Below are 24550 nucleotides of genomic sequence, written 5' to 3' on the forward strand. Positions count from 1 at the left end.
TTTAGGACAAGAGCCAGAGTTAAGGCTCTGGAAACCTATGGAGCTGGGGGGATAATGTAGTAATGAACAGTGGCCTGATTTGGCTGGAGCGCAGGGTTCTTCAAGGGGTGCAGTGGGGGTATTTTGCTGGGTGTTTGCCCAATAACGAGGCTGGGATCTGGCAGAAGGAAGCCCAGCTGAGACTTTATTCCTCATCTCCGTGCTTTGACTTAAGCATCTTTTGGGTCCCTTTAAAAAATTCTCCTCTTTCCTAAAGAGAGTTCTAGCAGTTGGGGGCGGGGACCATTTCCTAAAGTCAACGCGTAAGTTAAAGGTCTGCAAAGCTGCCCACGGGTGATTTAAATCTCGCACCAAAAGAGGAAACGTGTGGGAAGCGGAGTAGGGGGAACCCACTAAACAACAACAGCAGCCCCCTCAACCATACCAGCTCCTGGCGGGACAGGCTGCCTGCCAGACCCGGGAGTGGGACACCGGCACCCGGCGGAGCTCGGAGCCCCGCACGGGCGGGCAAGGGGGAGAGGAAGAGAGGGAGGGAGGGAGGAAGCGCGAGAGGGAGGGAGGAAGAAAGGGAGGGAGGCGGCGTCATGTGATCGCTTCCCTGCTCCTTTAAGCGTCCACAGGCGGCGGAGCGGCCACAATCACAGCTCCGGGCATTGGGGGAGCCCGAGCCGGCTGCGCCGGGGGAATCCGCGCGGGCGCCTTTCGTCCCGGTCCCATCCTCGCCGCGCTCCCGTACCCCTGAAGTTTTGCAGCGCCTGGAAAGGAGGCGAGGGAGAAGGGAGCGTGAGCGGAGAGGGAGCAAAAACACACCCTAAAACATTTATTTCAAGGAGGAAAGAAAAAGGGGGGCGCAAAAATGGCTGGGGCAATTATAGAAAACATGAGCACCAAGAAGCTGTGCATTGTTGGTGGGATTCTGCTTGTGTTCCAAATCATCGCCTTTCTGGTGGGAGGCTTGATTGGTAAGTGCGAGAGCTGCAAACTTTTCCCCCTTTCTCTCTTTTCGGGCCCCTTCCCTCTTTGCCTCTCGGGCTACTTGTTACAGTATCACTGCCTTGCTTCTATGATCTAATTAGTCCGGCTATTGTGCTTAAGAAAGCAGAGCTCCATGGGGCTCCGTGGGGCACAATCCAGTCTAGTGGCTGAGAAAAGGAGGGGAAAAAGTTTTGGCCTAGTTTCAGTATCCACTTGAAAGGAAAGAGGGGGGTGGCGGGGGTGGGAATCTTAAGCATGGCGACGGATCGCGCGAGGAAGCGCTGGGTTACAAACTTGATTGCTGCTCCCCCCGGCTTTTTCCCGCGTTCCCCCCTTTTCCTCTCGGTTCCCTCCCAATCAGCTCTGGGAGGGCAACGTAATCGACTTTATTAGGAACAACTGAAGAGTCGGAGAACTGCGCCCGGCGCAACCCCGAGCCCTGTTACTGGGCTGTGATCTCTGCATGTGTAAACGCTTTTGGTTGTCTCAGCTGGGGGTTGAGAGTTTGCATTTTGGGTCCTGACCTTCGTGCCCTCTTGCTTCCTCGCCGCATCCCCAAGCCACCCCCAGCCGTGGCAGTTGGCGAAGTCCGAGCCTGGGCTGGGAGCTTGGATGGGGTGAGGTTCGGTGGGAGAAAGTCCTCGGCCAGCGCCGCGGGAAGTTGGAGAGGTCGGAGGGAAAACGCCTATCAGAAAGGTGTTGCATTTGGCCTCTGGGGAATCTCCCTTCCCCCATTTCTTAGAGCCCCGAGAGCCTGTGAGCCTGGAGCCCCAGGTCTTGCCCTGGCGCCTCGGAGGGCGGCCCCCGCCACAGCCCCCCGCAGGTGACAGCTTCCCCCGGGAGACCTCCCCTGGCGTGTATCGCCCGAACCTCTCCAGCTAAACAGGCTTCCGGGTGAAGAGGATGGTTTCATGGACCTTCCACTCAGAAGACTCCCTTCTTCTCGCTGTGTCTCCGTCTCATCTCCATCCTCCCGCCCCTCCGCACGGTCGCTTTCCCCTCCCCCTCGAGATTCAGGACGTCCCGGCGCAAACTTCAGCGCCAACTTCGCCGCGGGTGCGGATGCAAGGCTTGGCTTCCTTATTTCGCAGATTTGTACAACTTTGGGGAGCGGAGAGTCCACGGAGGGGCTTTCTGCGAGCGTCTCTTTTCCAGAGCCCGCGTGGTGCTGGTGTCGTCGTAGTTGGGAGGGCTGCACAGGCTTGGGCACCTCGAGTGGTGTGCGTGGCGTTTTGTCTCCAGGCTGGGGTTGGATGGGAACAAATGAAAGGGAGTCTGGTTCTGTAAATCACTGTAACATCCAAGCTAACAGTTTAAACAAAGGAGAGTGGGTGAAGCTTTCTCAAGGAGAGAAATTTCTAGAGGAGAACATGCCTTTCTCTGTGTATGTATCCACAAAGCAGAAAGAGGTTCCGAGTTTTCCAAGCTCATATCCTCAGTTTGGGTCAAACAGCTTAATTTTTTTTATTCTTGAAAACCTCCCCGCCCCGACCCCGATGAGCTCCTGTTTAGCTAAGTGCAATCTCCATGTTACCCTGTATTGGATTTTTCGAGGCTCTTAATACATTCTCTACTGGGAGCTGAAGGCAGCCTTCCCTGTGCCCTCACAGTGATTATGCAGCGGTTACAATTATACCTCTTGTCTCCCTTGATGAGCAGTTGCAGTTAGATGCCATTGGATCTTGTGTGATTTCAGTGGCAGACCATAATTAAAATTTCTTGCACCTTGCGCTTTCAGAATTAAATTGGCCTATTATCCCTGTCTGACCTTCATCCTCTTTGAGGTTTTTGCACAAGCAGCGAACCATTACACACAGTGCCCTGGTATTTGTTGGTGTGTGTTTCTTTTTCCTTTTCTAAAGCTGATCTAGCCCATTATCCACTGTTGTAGGTTTCTTAGAGCCTTTCTGGAACTGGCATCATTTCTGGAATCTTAATATGGAGGAGAAGGTCCAAGGGCACTCATGAGTGGCCGCTGGAGTTGCCATAGGTTCAGAAAGGTTGCGTGTTCAAAGAGAAGTTTGTTTGGAGTAAACTGGGCCAAGGGTTGTTTTTCCAATAGAATTTTATAGTGACCGTACCTGGTGACAATCTGAAAAAGTTAGTGATAGGTCTAGATTTCCCCTCAATATATGAACTGCTTCAGTCCCAGCTTTCCTTGAACAAGACAACTATTTCTGTATAACACTTCTTGGGGAAAGTTGTGAAGTTTACCTCTTACCTTTCCTCCTCCCTCAGTTGCCAAGACTGTGTCCCTAGTTCTGGCCTGAAGGCTGAAAAGATCAGATCCGTTTCATTGTAAACACTTTGAATAGTGGCTTAGCCTTTATCTCAACCACTTAGAGAGTGATTTGGGGGGGGGGGGCTGTTAAATCTAAAAACTTAGGTATGCTCCAAGACCCAAATATGGGAAATATCAACAAAAGGTAAGTGATATGTTTTCCCAGCAAACTGGAAGGCAGGTGAAACTAAGCAAAGGATGGAACTTCGAGAAAGTGGACAAGTGGAATCAGTAGCTCAAGGAGCAGTGGAAAGTCTAAATCCAGAAACCTTTGCTTCCACCCTCCCCAGTAAAAGGAGAGCTCCTTCACTGCTCAACCCTGTTGATGGTAGGAAGTCAGGTATCTTGCTTATGCAGTGTCTTTCTAATTCATTTGCAGAGGCCAAGTGAGAAAGTGAAATTTTCACTTTGAATTGGCCTTGGTATTTTGGTATAATGTTCCTTTTTGATCACTGTTGTCCTAGATGAAAGGAAACATTACTGCCTTGAAAGGGGAGGAGCTGAATGGCAAAGCTCCTTATTCTAAGTGTGTAAGTACACCACACACATATTCGCAAAACAAAAATGACCCCCACCCCAAACAATATTGACAAACCATGCACCTAAGTTGATGAGGAGGCACCTTTTCAGTTAACTAACAGGCTTCAATCTTCTCATTGGTAGGTTGATGAGTTTAAGATTCCTTTCAGTTATGAAACTGTATGAATTTCTCAGTGCTTTTGAGAGTTTTATATGACCTTCAGACTGGCGTTTGGTTATAGCTTTCTAGAATTGATGGAGGAAAATTTAAACACTACGTAAAAAGGAAATAAGAGGGATCTTCCCCTACCCCAACAACCTTCTTACAACCGAGGTTTTTTTATTTTGGTTTATTTGTTTTTGTACTTGTTTTGTTCATTTGTTTTGTGCCAGGGTCTATATACTGCTAAACCTTTAATGGGATTTTGCAAGAAGGCTCTGGAAAGCAATATCTTATATGGTAGAATTTGAGATACTTAAGAATTCACTGAATTATGCCATGCCATGCTTTTGTACAAACTTTGAGCCTTTATAAAATCATGCATTTGATTATTTTCTTATGTATTGAGAAGGCTTCCTAAGTGGATAACTTATTTTGTATTTAGAATTCATTTAAAAATATAAGAACCCCTGAAGGAAAAGAAAATATTTTTAAAGATATAGCTTAATCTTTAGCCTTCTTAAAAATAAGCCTGCAGAAAATTTAAAAAATAATTTTCCTTTGATTTCACGTTTGGTGAATTTTGTTCCTGGAGAAGCAGCTGCAGGGTGGTGGAAGGGGGGAGGGGAAGGAGACCATGTTCCCTGAAACAAGAGTGCAGCCGACTAAAAATCATGAACTTGATTCCCTGGTCTATTATGTGCAATTTGCTCAGCTTCAAATTAGTCATGTCTGGGAGATATAATGGTTGGAAAATCGGGTCACCATTCCCACCTGTTTTAAAGACTGGTAAGAGTATAAAAGATCAGGATTGGATGAATAGAAAATTATTGCATTGTTTTAAGCGTACCCATAAGTGGGAACATTCCAAACTTAAACCCAAATAAATATCAACAAACTGACCATTATTATTTCTTTAGGAAAGATTACTTTCTTTCAGAGGCTTAGTATGTGAACAATCTTTCATTGTTTTTTATGCTGAGAATTTTTATGCTGAGAATATTATGTGTGTATATATGTATGATGTACATACATATACACACATTTACTATCAGTTTTCTCAGTTTTAACATGGACTTATGACTGCTTTTCAAAGAGCTAGCCCATGTCTTTATGCTATTGTTGTTTGAATAGGTACTGTGAATGGTTTTGATCATGGTCCATTCATATAAATAGTTTTTGCTACTGTCACTTATTGCAAAGTGGCAGGATTTTAAGAAATTAAATAAAATTACAGTTATGCAAAGTGTATAAGGGTTTGTTTCTCAGTGTAGTCGGTTTTAAGCTTGTGTGGTATTTATTTTAGCATATATTAATAATGCAATACTTGGCAGTCCTGAGTGTTTGGCTATCTGTTGAGAAAAGAACTAATAAACTGACTTTTGGTTGAGGTTACTCCACATTTTTCTGTATTTGATTCTGCTTTTTATTTTGTAACATTTCATATTTGACTAAGCTATGTCATTTTTTTTTTGGTCAACTACCAGAATATCTAATATGGTTGGTAAAAGTACTGTGGAACTTCAGAAATTCTTTTGTAAAGAGTGGAAAATCTTTTGTAGATTGAAATTACATTATTTAACTTTTAAAAAACTAAGCTGTCTCCTTGGGTATTGCAACAAAATCAATGCTAGTGCTAACAATCTCTAATCATGCTTTCATCTAATCATTTAGTACAGCCTGTCTAGCCTTCGATTGGAACTTTCCCTTTTTCTTTTTCAGAGTAAGAAACATTTCCTTGAGATAATAGTGTGGCTTTGTAAGATTTTCAAGTTCCCTGCTTGGAACCCAGACCTAGACTCAAAGTCTTTCCTAGCTGGTTGACATTTTGCAATAATGTGGCCTTTAAAAAGATTTTTTTTTTTTTAAATCCATGTAGACCGAGGAAAGATTCTAACCTTATCTTCCTCATAAAGATGTTTCTATGGAGATTTAGAATTTGAAATTGTATGAAAGTCCTTCACTGAGAGTTCATGAATGGTACCTGCCTAGTGTGCAAAATATTGGTTAGAGCCTAATGTGTACCTAGGACAGGACTACAATGCTGACTGGTGCTTAGAAAAGATCAGATTTGAAGCCTGAGTATCATAGGGGAGCCAGAGGCAGAAAAGAGTCCCTCTTAATACAGGTTCACTAACAAAAGATTTCCTACAGTGAGGTTTCTAACATGATGATAGTTCTCACTTGTTTATAGAGAATTTGAGAGTATGTGAAATGAGAAGCCTTGTTAATTATGTCATCAAATTGCTGTATTAATATTTCATCTTGAAATAAATATATTAACAACATAGATAATTTAATGTGCATTAAATGTGTACTATGTACCAGGCTTTATTTAATTTGAGCCACACAAAACTTGCCACACTGATGCTGTTGTACTCATTTTACACACAAGAAACTGAGATACAGAATGGTCTAGTAAAATTGGTCAAGGCCGCCTGTTAATAGCTGCTGCTGCTGCTGCTGCTAAGTCTCTTCAGTCGTGTCCGACTCTGTGCGACCCCATAGACGGCAGCCCACCAGGCTCCTCTGTCCCTGGGATTCTCCAGGCAAGAACACTGGAGTGGGTTGCCATTTCCTTCTCCAATGCATGAAAGGGAGAAGTGAAAGGGAAGCGTGCATGACTCTTAGCGACCCCATGGACTGCAGCCTACCAGGCTCCTCCATCCATGGGATTTGCCAGGCAAGAGTACTGGAGTGGGGTGCCATTGCCTTCTCTGACCTATTAATAGCTAGTCAGGGTCAAAGCTAGGATTGGATTCCAGTCAATCAAGAATAATCAACTATTAGGTACTCCTGTGCCCACCTGCCAAGGCCTTGACTTCTAGGGCTGAATAGAAATGATTTGAATGTAGGCATGATAAATAAGACTGCAAATGCAAATAACCTCCCATTTTTAACCATTGGGTAACATGTTAAAGGAAAAAAATTCAAGTCTGATGATAAGTGAAATGGAGTCCAGCGGTACTTAATAAAGCAGAGCCTTGCCAAGCTAAAGGAGGACAACTTCTGGGAAGTCTACATATGCCAGTCCACCCAGTGTCTTCAGGTTCTAACCAGTCCCTGTAATTCTGTGAATCATCTAGATGGCTGAGCAGCCAAGTTCATTAGCCACAAGGCGTTTGAGTTCTACGGCCTTAAGGAAAATTACTTGATTTTATTTTCTCTAGTTAGTGGTTTTAACATATTTAAACAGTTATAGAGGTCTAGGCTTTTTCAAAGGAAGAGGAGAGAATAAGTCAACTGAGGTTGTAGAGATTTTAGAGGGTGTGGTTTGGCAGTGATAGCAGAGCAGTTGAAAGAAGAGCTTCATACCGAAAGTTGAAAATTCAGTTTCCCCAAAGGATGATTTTTGTTTATATACACACCCATGCCTAATAATGAGGGCGTTTCAAACCAGAGACTTGCATGCTGATACCTTGAATAGGTACATCTTGTTCTTTGGAAAAAATGCTGATAGATTTTCTCTATTGAAAGATTTACTGCTGTCAGTTTTGGTAGAGACTCTAAGAGATAATGGGAGCCAGAGAGCATCAAGACGTGAAATGATCATGTCTGTTTCATTGGTCTTGTGTTTTCTCAGAGGTGGTATAATGGTGGTGCAGTAGAACAGACAAGTGTGACGTATGTGGATGGTTCCCAGAAACAGTGTCCAGATGGGGATGGGAATTGAGAGGAGGGTCTTGAGGCACTGAAGTTCTCAGACTTGACAGTGAAATGTTTTGCATTTTTCCCTTTTCTTTACAGGGCTAATCTAAAAGGATTGATAAATAACAGAAAAGATCAGCTGATATGTTTTAGAACAGGGGTCCCCAACTTCTGAGATCTAGTGCCTTATGATCTTAGTTGGAGCAGATGTAATAATAATAGAAATAAAGTGCACAATAAGTGTAATATGCTTGAGTCACCCCAAAACCATCCCCTCCCACCTGGCTCTGTTGAAAAATTGTCTCCCATGAAAACTGGTCCTTGGTGCCAAAAACATTGAGGACTGTTGTTTTAGAATACACAAAACCCTAAGGTTCTTTAACCCTTTAACACTAGCTCTCCCTCCCTCTCTCCCTCCCCCACCATGTTCCACACACAATTAAATTTTGTAGAGGAGCAAAAGCAATAATCAGAGTGTCATCTGACCAGTAGTGAAGGATTTGGCCAATTACGATATGTTGCCTTTTTGAAGATTTACTGGGTGACTATGGAAAACATTTTACATGTTGTGTTGATTTATTTAGTGAACATAACAACCTAGAGCAGCAGGTACTTTCTCCAGAGTTCAGATGAATCTGAGGTTCTCATTTAATCACATCAGGATCTTTTCGGGTTTAATAGAGATAGTCAGTAAGAGGCCTGGCATTCAAGTCCATGATCCTAAACTCAGTCAAGCCATGCTCTCAAGTCTAATGTCACTCTCCTTCTATTGTTCCTTCAGTTTCTACTGGAAACAAAGAAATAAGTGTGATGAAACATTCTACACAAATTCAGTAGAAGGTGAAAGTTCAGACTGGCTTGTTCTGATTTTACCCCTTTCCCAGACCATATGCTCCCATTATTGCCTGGGTACTATTCACCGACCTGGTTACTTTCTGTACAAATAATCCCAATTCCTAAAATATATTATGCTGGGAAAGCTTGAGGGCAGGAGAAGAAGGGGGCAACAGAAGATGAAGTGGCCAGATGGCATCACCAACTCGACAGATGTGAGTTTGAGCAAACTCAGGGAGATGGTAGAGGATAAAGGAGCCTGGTGTGCTGCAGTCCATGGGGTCGCGAAGAGTCAAACACAACTTAGTGACTGAACAACAACAAAAACATATTAACCTTTTTCAACAGCTACTGTAAATGTTGACCAGTGCTTACAAGCCATGCTGGGGAAGGCTGACCCTAAGATAATTATGCCCCAGCTCCCCCTGCCAAAAGAAATTATTGCACATAGCCAACAGTGACTGATAGTTGGAATCGAAAACTCATTGAAGTTCCTGACCTGAATGCCAGCTAGACTTAGCATACACAGTAGGTCCTGAATATTACTGTTGAATACAAGAGAGGTGGATGTGGATGTGGAGGAAAGAGATAAGGGTAGCATGTGGACTCAGGAAAGAAAAATTAAGGCCTCTGTAAACAGATGAGAGGGCTTCCCAGGTGGCTTTGTGGTAAAGAATCTGCCTGCCAAGCAGGAGACACAGGTTTGATCCCTGAGTTGGGAAGATCCCCCAGAGCAGGAAATGCTAACCCATACCAGTATTCTTGCCTGGAAAATCCCATGAACAGAGGAGCCTGGCAGGCTACAGTCCAGGGGGTCAGAAAACAGACGGACTCCACTTAGTGACTAGACAATAACTACAAATACATGAGAACACTCTTTGGGTCTTAGCTTATGCCTGGATTTCCAGAATCTACTTCTGATGCCACACACTTTCCCCAAACTGAGCTAGTGTTTCTGTCTTCAATGCCTGTTTAAATCCTGGGACTCCAAGTGCAATTTCTGCTCCTTCTTTTTTCTTCCTACTCTATTCTTTTAATATTCCTTGGTAAAGGGTGTTTTTTTTTTTCACTGACCCATAGGAATTATAGGGCCTTCTTAATCTTCCAGTTAATTCCCTGGATTAACTCAGAGGCTTTATCCACAAATACACATTTCCAAGAAAGCAGAAGTGATTGAAAGAAGAGGCCAAGTTATTACATTTGTTTTGGCAAGGCATTATGATTTTTCTTTAGGAAGAAGGTAACCGATCCTTAAATGATGCAGTCTGTCCCCCCTCCCTGCTCCTTGCCCCGCCAGTCCCAGATTAATAAGGTTAAGCTCATGAGAGCTGGCTGGGGGCCATTAACTGCTGCTTTTAGTTTTGGGCTAAGCTCCTCCCAGAGAGACAGCCTGGTGTCAGGGCAGCATCATGTCGGTGAGATGAACTTGACTGTAACTTAGCAGACCATCTGTGGTCTCCGTGATCTCAAATAAGTTACAGAAGCTTCTTGACTCCAGCCCTCAACTGTGATGTGGGGCAGAGGCCTCCTATTTCATGGATGATTGTAGTGAGGAAGCCACGATCCCGAGGACAAGGCACCCTCTGGATCCTCATGGAGCCAGGGCCACCAGAGATGTAATTCTCAGAGGACTTTTTGCTGAAAACATCTGCTTAACCCTGTATCCGTCTCTCCTACTTTTCTTTCTCTGTACCTCTCTGCTCTTAGATTTGGAAAAACGTAGCCTTGAGGTCGTTTATTTTCTATTCTTTTTCTTTCTTGAGTCACCACCACTTTGTCAAACACCTCCAGATTCATGGATCAATTTAGACAGAGGGAAGTGAAATAACCCAAAGCATTACTCATTTTGGGTTTGAGAGTGCATACAGAGTTCAACTACTTTCTAACATGGATTCCCATTATAATTGTTATGCCTCATAAGGTGCCTTCCCAAGATGGTAGATATAATAATATTGTTGCAGATAACTAGTGAAAAAGAATATGAGTCTAAGTTGTTATCCTAAAGCATGCACATTTTGCTCCAGGTCTATTACTTTGGCTTTATACACAATTTTAATAGAGGTTGGTTATGCCATTTTCTAAGTCTACAACAGTTGGGATGATTTGCTGTAGAAATTCACTGGCAGCAAAGAGATGTAGGCATGTGGTAAGTAATAGGAGGACACAGGAAGAGAAAGGGAGCATTCCCAGGGTTGTGGGGTGTCTGGATATAGGCAAACCATTTCACACTAGAACCCTCTCCCACCCCCACTGCAGTGGCTTCATTACGTTATAGGCTGGCGCATGTTAATTGTTCCACTCTAAAGCTGTGTGATCTTAATGCTTGCCATGGGTGCAGCTTTTTGGATCCACAGTATCTGTCCAGTTTGGTATTATTTGGGCTCAAAGGGAGCTGTGGAACTTTCTGCTATTAAATTGCAAAGTTGAAAGGGCCTTGGAGATCATCTTGTCTCACTTCCTTTGAGGAGGGATCAGAGTCCCAAGAAAGGGAAGAGGCTCAGTTTACACAATTAAGTGTCTTGGTTTAGACTCAGACTCTAATGACGGTCAGCACTCCAAGCATGTATCTCCTCCCGAGTTGCAGGGTGAAAATCATCAGATTTCTATCTGAGACCTTCGAGTTATTGGGCAGAAAATTCCAGTTTGTGGTTCTTAAAGCTCTGTTGACTTTTCTGTTCCTTGAAAATAAAATAGTAATAACTTTACTGTCCTCTCCTGCTTGCTTTTGTGTACTTAATATTCTTAGCTCATTTCTTATGAAGCAACAGGATTGTATGGAATGTTAAGCTGTTCTATGTGGATTTTAAAGAATACTACATACTTAAAAACAAGCTAAATTCCTTGCTTTCTGAGAGGGTAGTATATCCCCTTTGTCCTGACTGAGAAACTGTAAATTTAAAATTAAAAAAAAAAAAAAAATACATGTACTGTGGTCCTTACCAAATTGAACCAAAGTGCCATTCTCATGTTTTAAGATTTCATCAGTCTGAAGCTTCTTGTCTAAAATTTTGTGACTAACTTTTGTGCTTCCAGCGGGTGTTTGTGGCAGGCATAATTCTGAAATTGTAGTGAGTTTAGGGGAAGTGACGTGCCCTATATTTTTTGGATCTGTTTTACATACCAAAGAAACAACAAAATTGCTCATGCTTTGTTTCTGCCATTTCTTCACTCTGAAGGTAATTGAAAATAGGCCTCATACCATTGTGACTGACAAGCCTATTTTTGTGATTTTAGAGGTACAAGTATTACAGGGTAAATTCTTTTATTTTTGTTGATATTAAGCAGAGTCACAAAGCACTGTTTTTTGCGTCCTCTGATTTAACTATAATTATTTTTTTTTTTTAAGTCTGTGTTTAGCATGCAGGTCTTCAGGTGATCACAACCAAAAAGTTGAGTTCGATATTTGTGAAACCCAGCCATCTCTCAAGGCAGATCAGGTTTTTTTTTTCCTGTTCGTTTTACTCTGGGTTCTTATGTATTTTATCTGCTCTCATTTAGGTTGTAATTCGCCTGAGAATGGAATGCCTCAAGTGGAGAAAACACACATCCCCACATTCCTTTCTTTTCTCTGGTCTGTTGAGCTAGTCCTGGCTTGTGTGAAATGGGCTCTGACTTTAGCTCCTGCGTGCCTGGGCTATGGGAAGTTGTAGATAAGATTTTAACTGAAGCTTTGGAAAGATTGCACCAGGAGCCTTACTGTCACTTAAAAGAACACACCTGTACTTAGAAGGGATCCGCTTCTGCAAAATTGTGAGGTGGAGGTGGGGAGGGTGGGGAGGGACTTGTCTGTGTCAGGCAACTCCAGGGCCTTGGACATCCTTTCAGGCACCCTTCCTCCTAACTGTACAGCATTTGCCTGCTCATGAGCCAGCCCGTGTTAAACCCTTGGCTGGCATTGGTCTTTGAACATGCCCAAACGGAACAGAGTTCTGCTCTATGAGAACATGCTGTTTCTGGATAATAGGTGATGAAAGAGAAAGAAACAGGATAATTTGTAGACACCCAAGATTTTTAAATGAAAAGTATACTAAAGTCACCGTTCAATTAGCATTTTCTTTTTTCCTTTATAAATATCAGGAAATTCTTTCATGTCCCTTCTTCTCTACCCTACCTACCTGTTAAAAAAAACAGAGAGAAAATATAGTTTGGGAGAAAGATGAGCAGTAGGCTTGGTATTTAAACAAAATCAGCACTAGTATCTATTTGAGAAGATCACATTTCCAGGTCAGGATGTGGTTAGGTACCGATACCAAGTCTGTCCTGGGAAGCCACTGACTCTCTGTGCATCTCATGTTAGAGTAACTCTCCCTGCCAGGCAGCGCTGGTACAGAAATTTGAAAGTTGCCTTTAATGACTTGGGGTGCTTATAAGATTCCTAGGAAATTGTTGCACTGAAAAACAGCATGGTGTTAGCTCCAAGTTTTCCATATGTTTCTGTTCAATGATAGACTTACTGATCCTTGCATTCAAATAATCAGATTTTCTAACAAATGGCATGCAGTTTTACGGTTGATCAGTGTGTGTGGTCTGGTTTGTTATCCAACTTGGACAAACCATATGCATGTTATGAACCTCAACTTTCTCATCTAAAAAATGTCTCCTTCCTAGGTGGTTGTGGGTTTAAATGAGACAAGTTACCTGTGCATATGTGCTCGATTGATCAGTATACATTAGCCATTTCCCTGAATTCGAAGTTGACAAAATTAACTTTTTAAAGTTTTTTTAGTCATCCCACATCTAGTTAGGCTCATGGCAGCTTATTTCTGCCTCTTAGTGGATTACATAAAATTAGAACCCCAGCCACCCTGCTTGATCACTTTCCCGTTTAGCATAATCCATGCAAGCCAACAGTTCAAGAAGCATGTCATCCATACATTTGGTGAACTAGAGCAATTAACTTTTTGATCCAGTTAGTGATAGTTTTCATTAAGATTTAATTTGAATCTTAAATTTTGCCTTTGAAAATGCTTGCCAGTACTCATGGCTCTTTGTAGCATAGATGAGCCTAGGTAGCTTGAGTTTTAAATGACTATCACTCAATGCGTGGAAGAGAGATTCCATCCATGCTTGCTGCATAGCAAATCCCAGTTGTTCATCTGTTTTACATTATAAAATTGAAGTCATCATCCATTGGGAAATGTTTTTACTTCTAGATAGAACGTAAATGACAAAGACGTTTGAAAGTCAAGCTTCAAGGAAAAAAATGATCTTTCCCTTATAAAATATTAACTAATTCTGAAACTTTAGCTAGAATTACCATGGTGTATCATAAGGAATTATAAAGAAAAAATAAAGTTAAAATATAGTTCCTATAAGACTGTAAGCTACATGACAACATGTCATCTATCTTGTGCATCTTTATTTTCCATGATTACCACAGGGTGGTATGGTATAGATGCTCAGTAATACTTTTTTTTTCCATTTATTTTTATTAGTTGGAGGCTAATTACTTTACAATATTGTAGTGGTTTTTGCCATACATTGACATGAATCAGCCATGGATTTACATGTATTCCCCATCCCGATCCCCCCTCCCACCTCCCTCTCTACCCGATCCCTCAGTAATACTTTTTGAAGAAATAAACACCTTGCATTTTGGACCTGTTACAGAGGCAGCCAAAATACTTCAACTTTAAGATCAGCCCTAAAATTTGTAACACTCTCTTCTGGGCTAGTCTTTTATAACTAAAAAAAAAAAAATTTTATTTGTCCAGTTTTGGCTGTGCTGGGTCCTCAATGCTAGGTGTAGAAACTAAGGCTCTTCTCTAGTTGTAGAAACTAGGGCCTGGAGAAGTTGCAAGGAGAAAAGGTTTGAACCAAAATTACAGACTGCTAGAAGAATGTTTCATTACCTATGCCTACTGTTACACTGATTATACTACCAGGTCTGATTTATGTATTTGGTCTTTGTTTGGCTATAAGGGCAGATCAAACCAGTCAGTCCTAAAGGAAATCAACCTTGAATATTCATTGAAAGGACTGATGCTGAAGCTAAAGTTCTAGTACTTTGGCCACCTGATGCGAAGAGCTGACTCATTGGAAGAGACCCTGATGCTGGGAAAGATTGAAGGCAAAAGGAGAAGAGAGCAGTGGAGGATGAGATGACTAGATAGCATCACTGACCAAAATGGACATGAGTTTGAGCAAACTCCAGAAGAAAACGAAGGACAGTGGATCCAGGCATGCAATAGTCCATGGGGTCTCAAAGAGTCAGATGTGACGTAGCAACTGAACAATCCATACTAGTTGATAAAGTTTGCTTGGAAAAAGGGAACACACCTTGTACATGAATTTTGAATATTCAGATGGGAATGTGAACCATAATAGAGTTTTGTGATTTCTTTAAGAAGTAAATGTGTTTCTTCTGTTCCATGAGGGCTGTTTTTTTAGGAGCTTTTTAAAAAAAATATGACTTGCTTAATTTTTTAAAAAAAACTTTTAAAGATGGAAAATGCATCTTTCAAAGTTTTCTTTCTAAAATTTTGCAGATGTATTTATGGTTCTTCTTAGAGATCAGTAATGTATTTATGATGTCAACTTTTATAACTGCTCTTGACAAGACAGCACGAGACATTCGAATAACCACCTCTGCATTCCATTGTGCTCAGCTTGTCGGTCTGGTGGGTGGGAATGAATTCATCCACACATCCTTCCAGGTTCATGAACAGTACTGAAACATGCTGTGCAGAATATGTGCCTGCCGGCAAACAGGAACCTGGGCCTATTGACTTTCCAGTGGAGATGTGGGAACAGAGATTTGAGAAGAAGATGTAAACCGAAAGAGAAGGAAGCAAAAACCAGGGAGAAGCCACACAAAAGCTGGACTTGGACTTCTCTTAGCCACACCTACCTTTCATTCTAGAGGTGGGAGTGTTGGGGAGGGGACACAGGCTGGCACAAGAGTCGGGGGAGAGGTAGGGGAGTGATGAAGAGAAAATGGAGGCTTGAAAGAGGCCACAGAAATTCCTCCTTGGTTGGGTCATCACACATCATCATTCAGGCCTTCCTCTCTAAAATAATGGCACTTGTGTATGTGTGTTCATGCACTATGAACCTATCTACTGCTCGAAAGGCTAGGTAAAGCCACACTGGAAATGGGAGTTTGCTATTCTAAATGTAAGCAAGGGTTTGGAAGGACTGAATAGAAATCCTGTTTCTTAACAAGGTACATAGCCCTTGTTGGCTATGTGGTCTTGAAAAATTATTTAAACTCCGAGTTAGAGTTTCCTCATCTAGAGTAATAGTGCTTGTTTTATAACATTGCTGTGAGGATTATGTGAAATAATTTGTGAAATGAAAACTGTGTGTATAGTAACTTGCAAACAGTAAGCACATAGACTGTGCTGCATGTTATTTTATTATTAGTCTTATTCTTTTAAGCCAAGAATGAACTCCCAGTGTGAAGTCTCGCAGAGTTCATAAAAGGTTTTCTGCCTGCTCTGAACCTGGATACACTGGTCCAGGGAGAAGAAGGTGGTTCTAGAGTCATGTTTAGATTGCTTATGTGAAATTAAACTCTAGTGACTAGCAAGACACATTTTTGTTGCCTCCTAATTTTATTTGTTTTCAACAAGAATACAATGATGTTAAAGGAATTAAAAGCAAAGAAAAAAGGAAAAGAATCCTCCTAAAATCCACCATTTAATACAGTTCCATGTTAATTTTTTATTCTTTCACACTTCTGTTTGACTATTTCCAATTTTATATAAAAGAAATGTAAAAGCCTAGTTAGCAGAGGCTCAGAAGTTTATTGTTTATGCCTCTACCAATTATGTGCTTTCTTTGGAAATTCAGCAGTCAGTTCCTCCTCTCCTTCTAAAACTCCTCTCTAATACTTAACTCAAGATTGCTTGTTGAACCATTGAACCATGGGAAATTCATTTTCAAAATCTGCTTAATTGCTGTGAGACTTTTAATTTGTTCTGGATGATGGTGCTAATGTCTGGGAACTGGGACTGAAGCCCTCCAAAGTTGTTAATTCAATCAGCTGCTGTGTCCTTGCCATGCCTAATGAAGGGGGGGGCATCCAGACCCCTCTCACAAAGAGGCTGGGTCCCTCCTGACCACCTCGTCAAAGATGAATAAGAGGGGCCCCCAAGTTAGGTCGAACACTTGGGGCAAATTACCAGGGTGTCAGTCCACATTATCCAAAGCCCTGGGTTGTGCTTCCCCAAATAATTATTTGGTAGGTTTTATGTAGGACTCCAGAGTTTTAAGGCATGGTTTTTGTGTGCATGTGTTCACACCTGCTAATCTGAAAAATTCTTTAATCACTGAGAGCCCATTTGGCTCTGTCTGCAATCTGTAAGATCATAAACATAACCTCCAGACTATTGATATTCCTGTTAACCACTGAAGTTTTCCATGGCGCGACTGGTGAAAGCTTGCTCTGTCTTCATGATAAATTAGCTTGTTTATTCCTCTTCTGCTTATTTCTATCCTGCTGTTGGTTAGTGTAATGAAGCAGAAGTCCATTGTGTATGTTCATTGGGTAGCGATCCTCTGGCACCAAAGGGGGTAATTGAGTAGAAAGGCAGAATGCTGTTGGTGCATGGGAGAAGTTAACACCACATGAGGTCACCAGGCTTCAAGCTTTAATCAATGTGGACACAATGCAATTGAGATTTTGAAAAGGGTTTGTTTATAGTGTGAGAGTAAGGGTCAGTAGTTAATTTGAAATGCTGTAGGTGTGTTTTCCTTGAACCAAGAAGGTACAGAGCATGTGTCATAGAGGATTGTAAATATCCTCAAGGGAGGGATGTAATTGGGGTGGGGGTTTAAAAAGAAGGGCATTTGAGAACTTCAGTATTCTTATTATTGACCCATCCATTTTTTATTTAAACTTTTATCATTCTTCAAAACTGATAAAGAGAGTGTAGAAAAAACCTTAAGTCTATAGTATAGAGGCACAGCCTTACCAAGAAACAACCTTTTTTTTTTTGCTTTCCTTTGGGAAGATACTTGAAGTGCTATAAAATATCATTAAATTACTAAGAGTAGTACTGAGTGCTAGTTCTCAAAGAATTCTCACTCTCAAACTCTCAAACATTTATATCTTTTGGATTGTTAATTGCAGTGGCTTGAATGAGATAGAATGAAAACCCTTAACCCTATACTCATTTATGCTGCTGCCTTTTTCCATTTCAGGCTCCAGTCTAAACCATGCATGTCTGTCTGCTTTTTGCATTATCTTTGACATTTCTCTCCATTACTTAAGTATCTTTAGTTTCAACAGCATGGAACACCACACTTTTATAATCCCCCTTCCAATTTGAAAGTGGAGAGGGATCTGTCCTTTTGTTGCAAGGAAACTGCAGACCAACGTCTGGTTTTCAGAAATGACTGTGGGAAGAGAATGTGAAGGCTATGCAGAGCTGATGACTAGATAGGGACTCAGAGATGCTTTGTTAAGTGCATGTTAAACCTTTGATGAATTCATACTCCTAATACCTTGTATTTGTACAGTGCTTTTATCCTTCACACTTTCATAGGAGTTATCGCATTTGATCTTACCAGCAACTGAGACAGGCCATCTACCAGGAATATTCACATTTTTAAGTTATGGACACTGAAATGGAGAATAGCTGTGTTTGTGGTTGGTTTTGTTTGAGAGGGATTGATTTGGTGAGATCTATTTGTCATGGAATTACTCTGAGGATTTGAAGAGTAATTGCTACATGATGATAGGATAAAGAATGGGAAAAGAGCTTTTTTTTTAATTTTTAAATATATTAATTTTTGTAGAAGTTGCTGTATGTTAACCAAACATTACTTTAAGAACTATCTTTTAGGACAAGTTCATGCCATCTGTGGTTCATCGTCTTTAATTTCCCATTGTAACACTCAGCTGCTCTCTTAAACAATTGTTAAGCAAATATGTAAAAAATATCTTTGAAGGAACAACAGATTTTAGCCATTGAAGGTGTTCAGGTGTTTTGACCTTTCCCTGAGCAGAATCTCAGTCCTTAGAACCCTATGGAAAATCTTACAGACGGAGCCATGGAGCACCTTGAGATAAGAGTGAAACTAATTTACTAATCTTCGCTAGTAAATGATGCTGTATGGTTACCCACTATAGTAACTCTTCCCTGGCCTGCCTTTCTCCCTTCAAGTCATGCCAACAAATATGCATTGAAAGGCCATTTCTGGTGTTGGTATGATAGCCCATAGAATGGATTATCATAATTAAATTATCTAGTCTCCTACTGTTGGACATTAACGATATTTCCTCTTTGGGGGCTATATAGTAGCAATACTGGGAAAACCTCCCTTGTAGCTAAATTTTTATTCATACCCTTATTTTTTTTTTTTAGCAATTTCACATCTGTGAATTTATCTGAGGTCAAAAATCATGCCAAAAAGTTAAGACAAAGAAAAGGAATTTGCCTGGCAGTACAGTAGTTAAGACTTTGCACTTTGATCCTTAGAGAACTAAGATCCCACATACCGCATGGCCAAAAAAAAAAGTCATGCTCATTTTAAAAGATTTTGATAATAATCTCCGCTTACCCTTTGAAATCAATAATAACCACTTATATACCTCATAAGTCAATCCTGGGAGTGTTCCAATCCCTGAATCTTGGCCAGTACTAGGCATTACTTTTATTTTTTTAGCAATTTTGCCAATGTGCCAAGAATGTTGTTTCTATTAATTTACATATCTTTGGTTACTAGTGAGAGTGAACCTGTTTCCATATGCTTATTGGCTATTTATACTCCTTTGTGACTTGTCTGTTTCCTTTCTTTAGTATGCTATTTTCAAAGCTGACCATTTTTGTAGTACAACTTCTTAGAGATTAGGGAAAGAGGAAAGACTTACTAGGGAGAATGGTTCAACCTAATTCCGTTGATAGCAGGATTCTTCATTTCCTTTGTGGTACCTCCCTTTTCTCAATATCAGACCATGAGGTTTAAGAGATTCTTCACCTCTGACTCCAGTGATGGGATGTGACCAAGCCACAGGGGCATGTGGCTCAATTTAGTCTAATCAGAATGAAGTCTGAGACTTGTGGAAGCTACCAGGAGGAGATGTCCTCTCTGTTTATTATTGAACTTGAACTCAGATAACATGAGCCTGGGACTAGAATCCTTCCCACGAATCCCGAAAATGAAGCTAGTAAAATATAAGCTAGAATTCAGTGACTGTAAAAAAAAAATGAGATCTGTTGATAGAATTTGACTTCTCAAAACAATCGCTATCTAAAGACCACTCTGTCTCTGGACATTTTTCATTGTCTGTTTGCTAATTTATTGATTAATTTTTGCTCAAGCAGCTTGATGCAGGGTTTCCTATCTTTTGCAACCAAAAGATCCCAGACAAATACACTTACTATGCCTTTGGTTAAAGATAGATCAATGGAGACCACTACTCTATCCTAGAAAGCATATTTGGAGAGCTTGCTCATGTCTGGTGGAATAGGCTTTTAGTAGCAATTAAAAAATAAAACTAGGCATGGAACCAACCTCTGTTAGGCACAGCTCTTCCAACTAGAGCAGTAGTTGAAATGGGGGGGTGTGTGTGTGCGTGTGTGTGCGTGCATGTTGCACCACTGTTGGAGCACCAACTGGCTGGTAAAGATCATTAGTGACAATTCTTGGAACTTGGCCAGGCTGTTGGCTCTGAGGCAAAGCTCATTGCAACATGTACTCCTGCTGAGCTGGATGGGTGTGTGTGAAATGAATGGCAAGAGGATGTCCTAGCAGCTAAAATGAGGTTCTTGAAGGCACAGGAGAAACTTTAATGACTACCCAAGTAGACTAGTATTTGAGGGGAATGGTTGGGAAACTTGAGTAGGTATTTTGATGACTCGAAGATTTTTTGGGACATCCAGAAGTCTGTGAGGCAGAACAAACAATGAGCTGGTACATGTTACTACAATCCCTGAGCTGGGTTAGTCATGGGCTATAGAAGGAATGCACACATGGATCTTGCCTTCAGGCAACTTAAATTTGACTGGAGAGGCAAGAGCGATAAAGTGAAGTTATTTGTTAAGGTCAAAGTGTTTGAAATAGACTAAGTGTTCTAAGTATTTTCTAGATCAGATAAAAGTAATTTTTTTTTTAAGAATTAGGGAGTTTGACCTGGGCCTTTGTGGTATGGGTGATCATTGGAAGTACAATTTGATGTGCATAATTCAAGGCAAGATTCATATCATTCAAAGTACTGAATTAAGAATAAACTTAATAAAAAGCTATGAGTGGCGTATCAGAGAAATCTGGTTGTAGCCCATTTGCCTCCCTAGACATATCATTTAATCCCTTATGCTTCTTGCCTTTGATTATTTGCTATGTAGAGCTAGTAATGCTTTCCCATGGCAAATAAAAACAGAGGCATGTTTTTCTCAAAGCCAAATATGTTGGCCTTTACCACTCATTACTTTTCTTTGTGTCAAGGGCATTAAAGTAAGTCCTCAGAGTCTTTGACAGATTAGAAATCTGTTTAGATACATCAAGAGGCATAAATCATGATAATCTGCTCATCTATCTTGTCATGGAAAGAAAGCATGAAGTTAATGAGTTGAGATCTCAAGGAACCTACTTCTCACCAGCTGTGAGACTAGGTTTAGTATCTTGTCTGTAACTTGCCACAGATCTGTACATCTGTAAATAAGATGTGTATGAAGGCAGGGAACTTATGTTCTGAAATGTACCAAAGAAAGATAAGGTGGCCCTGCTTTAGCTGAGTAGACAGGCGGGACATATATACAAATATCATTAATAAAACAGCAGGATGTGGTAAAAATGTTAGGTAGTATTCACTGAGCACTTACTATGTGCTAGGCAATGCTCTGTTTTATATGCATATCTTGCCCCACTGACATGGTTGAGCTGGAACTTTGAGCTAAGAATCTTTGTCTTACTTGCTGTTTTCATGTTTAAAGGTCTAGGGAGACTGGATGATCCTGAAAGCACCGATTTTGACCTCTTTAACTCGATAATTATATTTTCTTTAAAAACTGCTTTCTAAAAGCAGTGGTTTTAGGGACAAAACCTGGGGGTGGCTGTAAATTGACTAGAAAGTTTACAAATACCCATAAGGACAGGCATTGTGTTAGTCATTGTGGGCAAATCCATTCAGCCTAGAGCCTTCCGTCTGTATTTCCCTTTGTGAACTCTTTTGCTGAATGTCCCGTCATCCTTTGTGAGATGAGGTCCTGTTCATCCTGTCTGCTTTCACGACATAAATGTTTTAGGAACTCTCCACAGACTGGCTGGATTGTCTCTTTGGGCTATGAACAGATTGTGTGGGTGATGAGACAAGTAGGAAAAGACTCAGCAATCAAAACAGGGGGGTGGAAAGCTCTTTCTCTGGCTCTCAGAATGGAGCCTGGACACAAAGGGAACTTCGTTAATCATGCCTCCTTTGTAATCAGAATGGTGGAGGCATTTTTTAAAACCACAATTATTTTGTCCTCTGTCTCGTCTGAGTGAAACCAATTGTTAATAGCTAATCAAGGAGTTAAAAATTTCCCAGACATGACCAAGCAGAATCAACTTCACTTGATAAAGTAGTGGGTGGATTCTGGTTGGAAAATCAAGTCAGGTGTGGTGACAGGCTTCTTGCAGACGTGGTGCTGACATGATAGGAGCCCCTTGTCCACGATCAACCTGGTGGCAGCTTTGTGCTTAGCAGAAAATTTCACCTGTGTTTGGAAATGGGGAGGAGAGAAGCTTTAGGAATTTCGGTGAGTTAGAATTCAGTCACTTTGTAATACTAAGCAAATACTGAATGGACAGCTTCAAACATCTCAATTTACTGAGCAACTTGGACAACTTACTTGTTGAATCTTTCTGTAGTCCCTTTCTTAGAAATTGAAGGAGGATAATAATCTTTGCTACCCACTTAATGGGTGCAAAATAATGAGAATGTAAATGCTTTGTGTGTCCTGGAGATGAAGAGATAGGGAAAATTCCCTTAGTGTTATTCATATTTAATATGGTAAGATGAATCAGTATTTTTTTTTTAAACCTGTTATTATTTTAGCACCTCTTCCCTTTTACAAGGGAGGTTGTGTGCCTTAGCAGAAGTTGACTTTGTAACAATTTTATTTTCCAAGACAGGTCCAACAAGTTTACAATGTGGCTGGTTTTCCAAGTGGAAAGTTTGAGGTTAGCCCTGTCCTATCCATCATTCTCTGAATCTAGTGATGAATTGTTCATTGAGGCATATCAAAGATAGTGAAGCCAAAGGCAATATTAGCATTTAGAAGAAAGCTAATGAACTATTCTTCTAATTACTCCTTTATTCAGTCACTAAGTCATTTTTCGACTCTTTGTGACCCCATGGCCTGCAGCACTCCAGGTTTCCTTGTCTTTCACTGTCTACCAGAATTTGCTCAGACTCCTGTCCATTGAGTTGGTGATGCTATCCAGCCATATCATCCTCTGTCATCCCTTCTCCTCCTGTCCTCAATCTTTCCCAGCATCAGGATCTTTTCCAGTGAGCTGGCTCTTCGCATCAGGTGGCTAAAGTATTGGAGCTTCAGCTTCAGCATCGGTCCTTCCAATGAATATTCAGGATTGATTTCTTTTAGGCTTGATTATTTTGATCTCCTTTCAGTCCAAGGGACTCTCAAGAGCCTTCTCCTTATCTGGATGTTTTTTCTGTTTTCTTTAAAATACTGAATGGATTTTTGAAATCAGATAGTGAGAGGTGGCTGTAAATTCCAAGGAAGATGCATCACAGTGTATCTTAGAGTTGGAAAACAATCCTTTAAAAAAAAAAAAAAAAACCCTACTGCACTATCCCGTGTTCATCTATTCAGAACAGAAAAAAGTCCCCCACAAGGTCTTCCTCTCTTAACCTGTTTCACCTAAATATTTCCTTCCCAGGAAAGATTGGAGTCTGCCTTTCCTGTTATGGCAATGAGCTACTGCTGGTGCTCTTCGCTTAATAGAGGCCTCCAGCTTTCCCCACCCTCTGTTTTCACTGGAATCTGAAATTTCCCAATTCTTTAGAAAAACAGAGATTCTTGTTTTATAAGGGACCTGAGAATTTGTTGAGTCTGACCTTACCAACACTGGGATCTCCCCAACAGCCTCCCTGCCAGCATTTTTCCATTCCAGTGACAGTTGCTCAATAGACAATTAAAATTGTTTAATTTTTCAATCTAGTTGAAACACTATGATGGTTAAATGTTTTTTCTTATGATTCAGTGAAAAACTGGCTTCCCTTACCAGATTGTATTATAATTCATTGTAATTTTCACTCATGAATCCTGGATTTTCCTTTTAGAATAACCTAGAACATGTGCTGCTTCCCTTTTGTTAGACGGTGACTTTTCAAATGTTGAGTGGGCCAAAAAGTTCAAGTATTGTGTTGGCTGAAAACTTCATTTGGGTTTTTTCGATAAGATGACTATATCATTTCTGTCTCTTGACTTTCTCTTTTCCAGGTGAAAACACCCTTTTCTGATAAGATTCCTCACCATACTTATTGTTTCTATATGGTGCTTGTATTCTCAGTCAAGATGAAGTTTACTTCTGCTACCATGGCAACCAGATACTGCTTGTTTCTGCTTACAGGAAACCACCATTTTCCTGTTTTCAGCAGGAAATCCATAAATCAAAAATCAACTTATTAGTATCCTTAGAACAAACACATCTCTATTACTGGTGATCAGCTTAGTTCGGAGAACACTGAGTTCTATAACAATCTATGCACTGACCTCCCCATTTTAGCTCATGTAACTTATGCCAAATGTACTTCCCGTATATGTCTGCATTAGTTTTTCTCATTAGGAGAAACAGTGTGACCTAAGATAGAGACTCTGGACCTGCATGGATTTAGGTTTAAACCCCAGCTCAACCATTTATTGGCTGTGACCTTGTTTGAATTATTTACATTTTCAGAGCCTCATTTTATTCATCTCTAAATGGAGATAATGATATTTACCACTTATTGCTGTATAAGAATGAAAATCAACCCAGTTAAATCCTCTGTACTACTTCCCGGCTCGTAAGAAATACCCAACGACAGGTAACTTTTATAATCATTTATAATTTGTAGATGACAACTGATGCATAATGCAACCAGTCCAGCATGTAGGCAACTATGATGGTTATGGACTGAGGGCCTGGAATCCCCGAGTGGTAAACTCTGAAAAGGGAGTTGTCACAGGTTGGTTTAGCAG

At 40.9% G+C, this 24550-nt stretch overlaps 1 protein-coding gene across 1 annotated transcript in view; it reads left to right on the plus strand.

Moving 5' to 3' along the window:
• Positions 1–580: 580 nt before the first annotated feature.
• Positions 581–24550, plus strand: part of WLS (Wnt ligand secretion mediator) — a 113810-nt gene continuing 89840 nt past the window's right edge. Inside the window, exon 1 of the mRNA XM_043878752.1 lies at positions 581–962. Within this exon, the coding sequence (XP_043734687.1) occupies positions 857–962 (106 nt within the window). The 5' untranslated portion in view covers positions 581–856. The remainder of the gene's footprint in view (positions 963–24550) is intronic.

This window comes from Cervus elaphus, chromosome 20 (assembly GCF_910594005.1).
Source record: "Cervus elaphus chromosome 20, mCerEla1.1, whole genome shotgun sequence".
Classification (NCBI taxonomy): domain Eukaryota; kingdom Metazoa; phylum Chordata; class Mammalia; order Artiodactyla; family Cervidae; genus Cervus; species Cervus elaphus.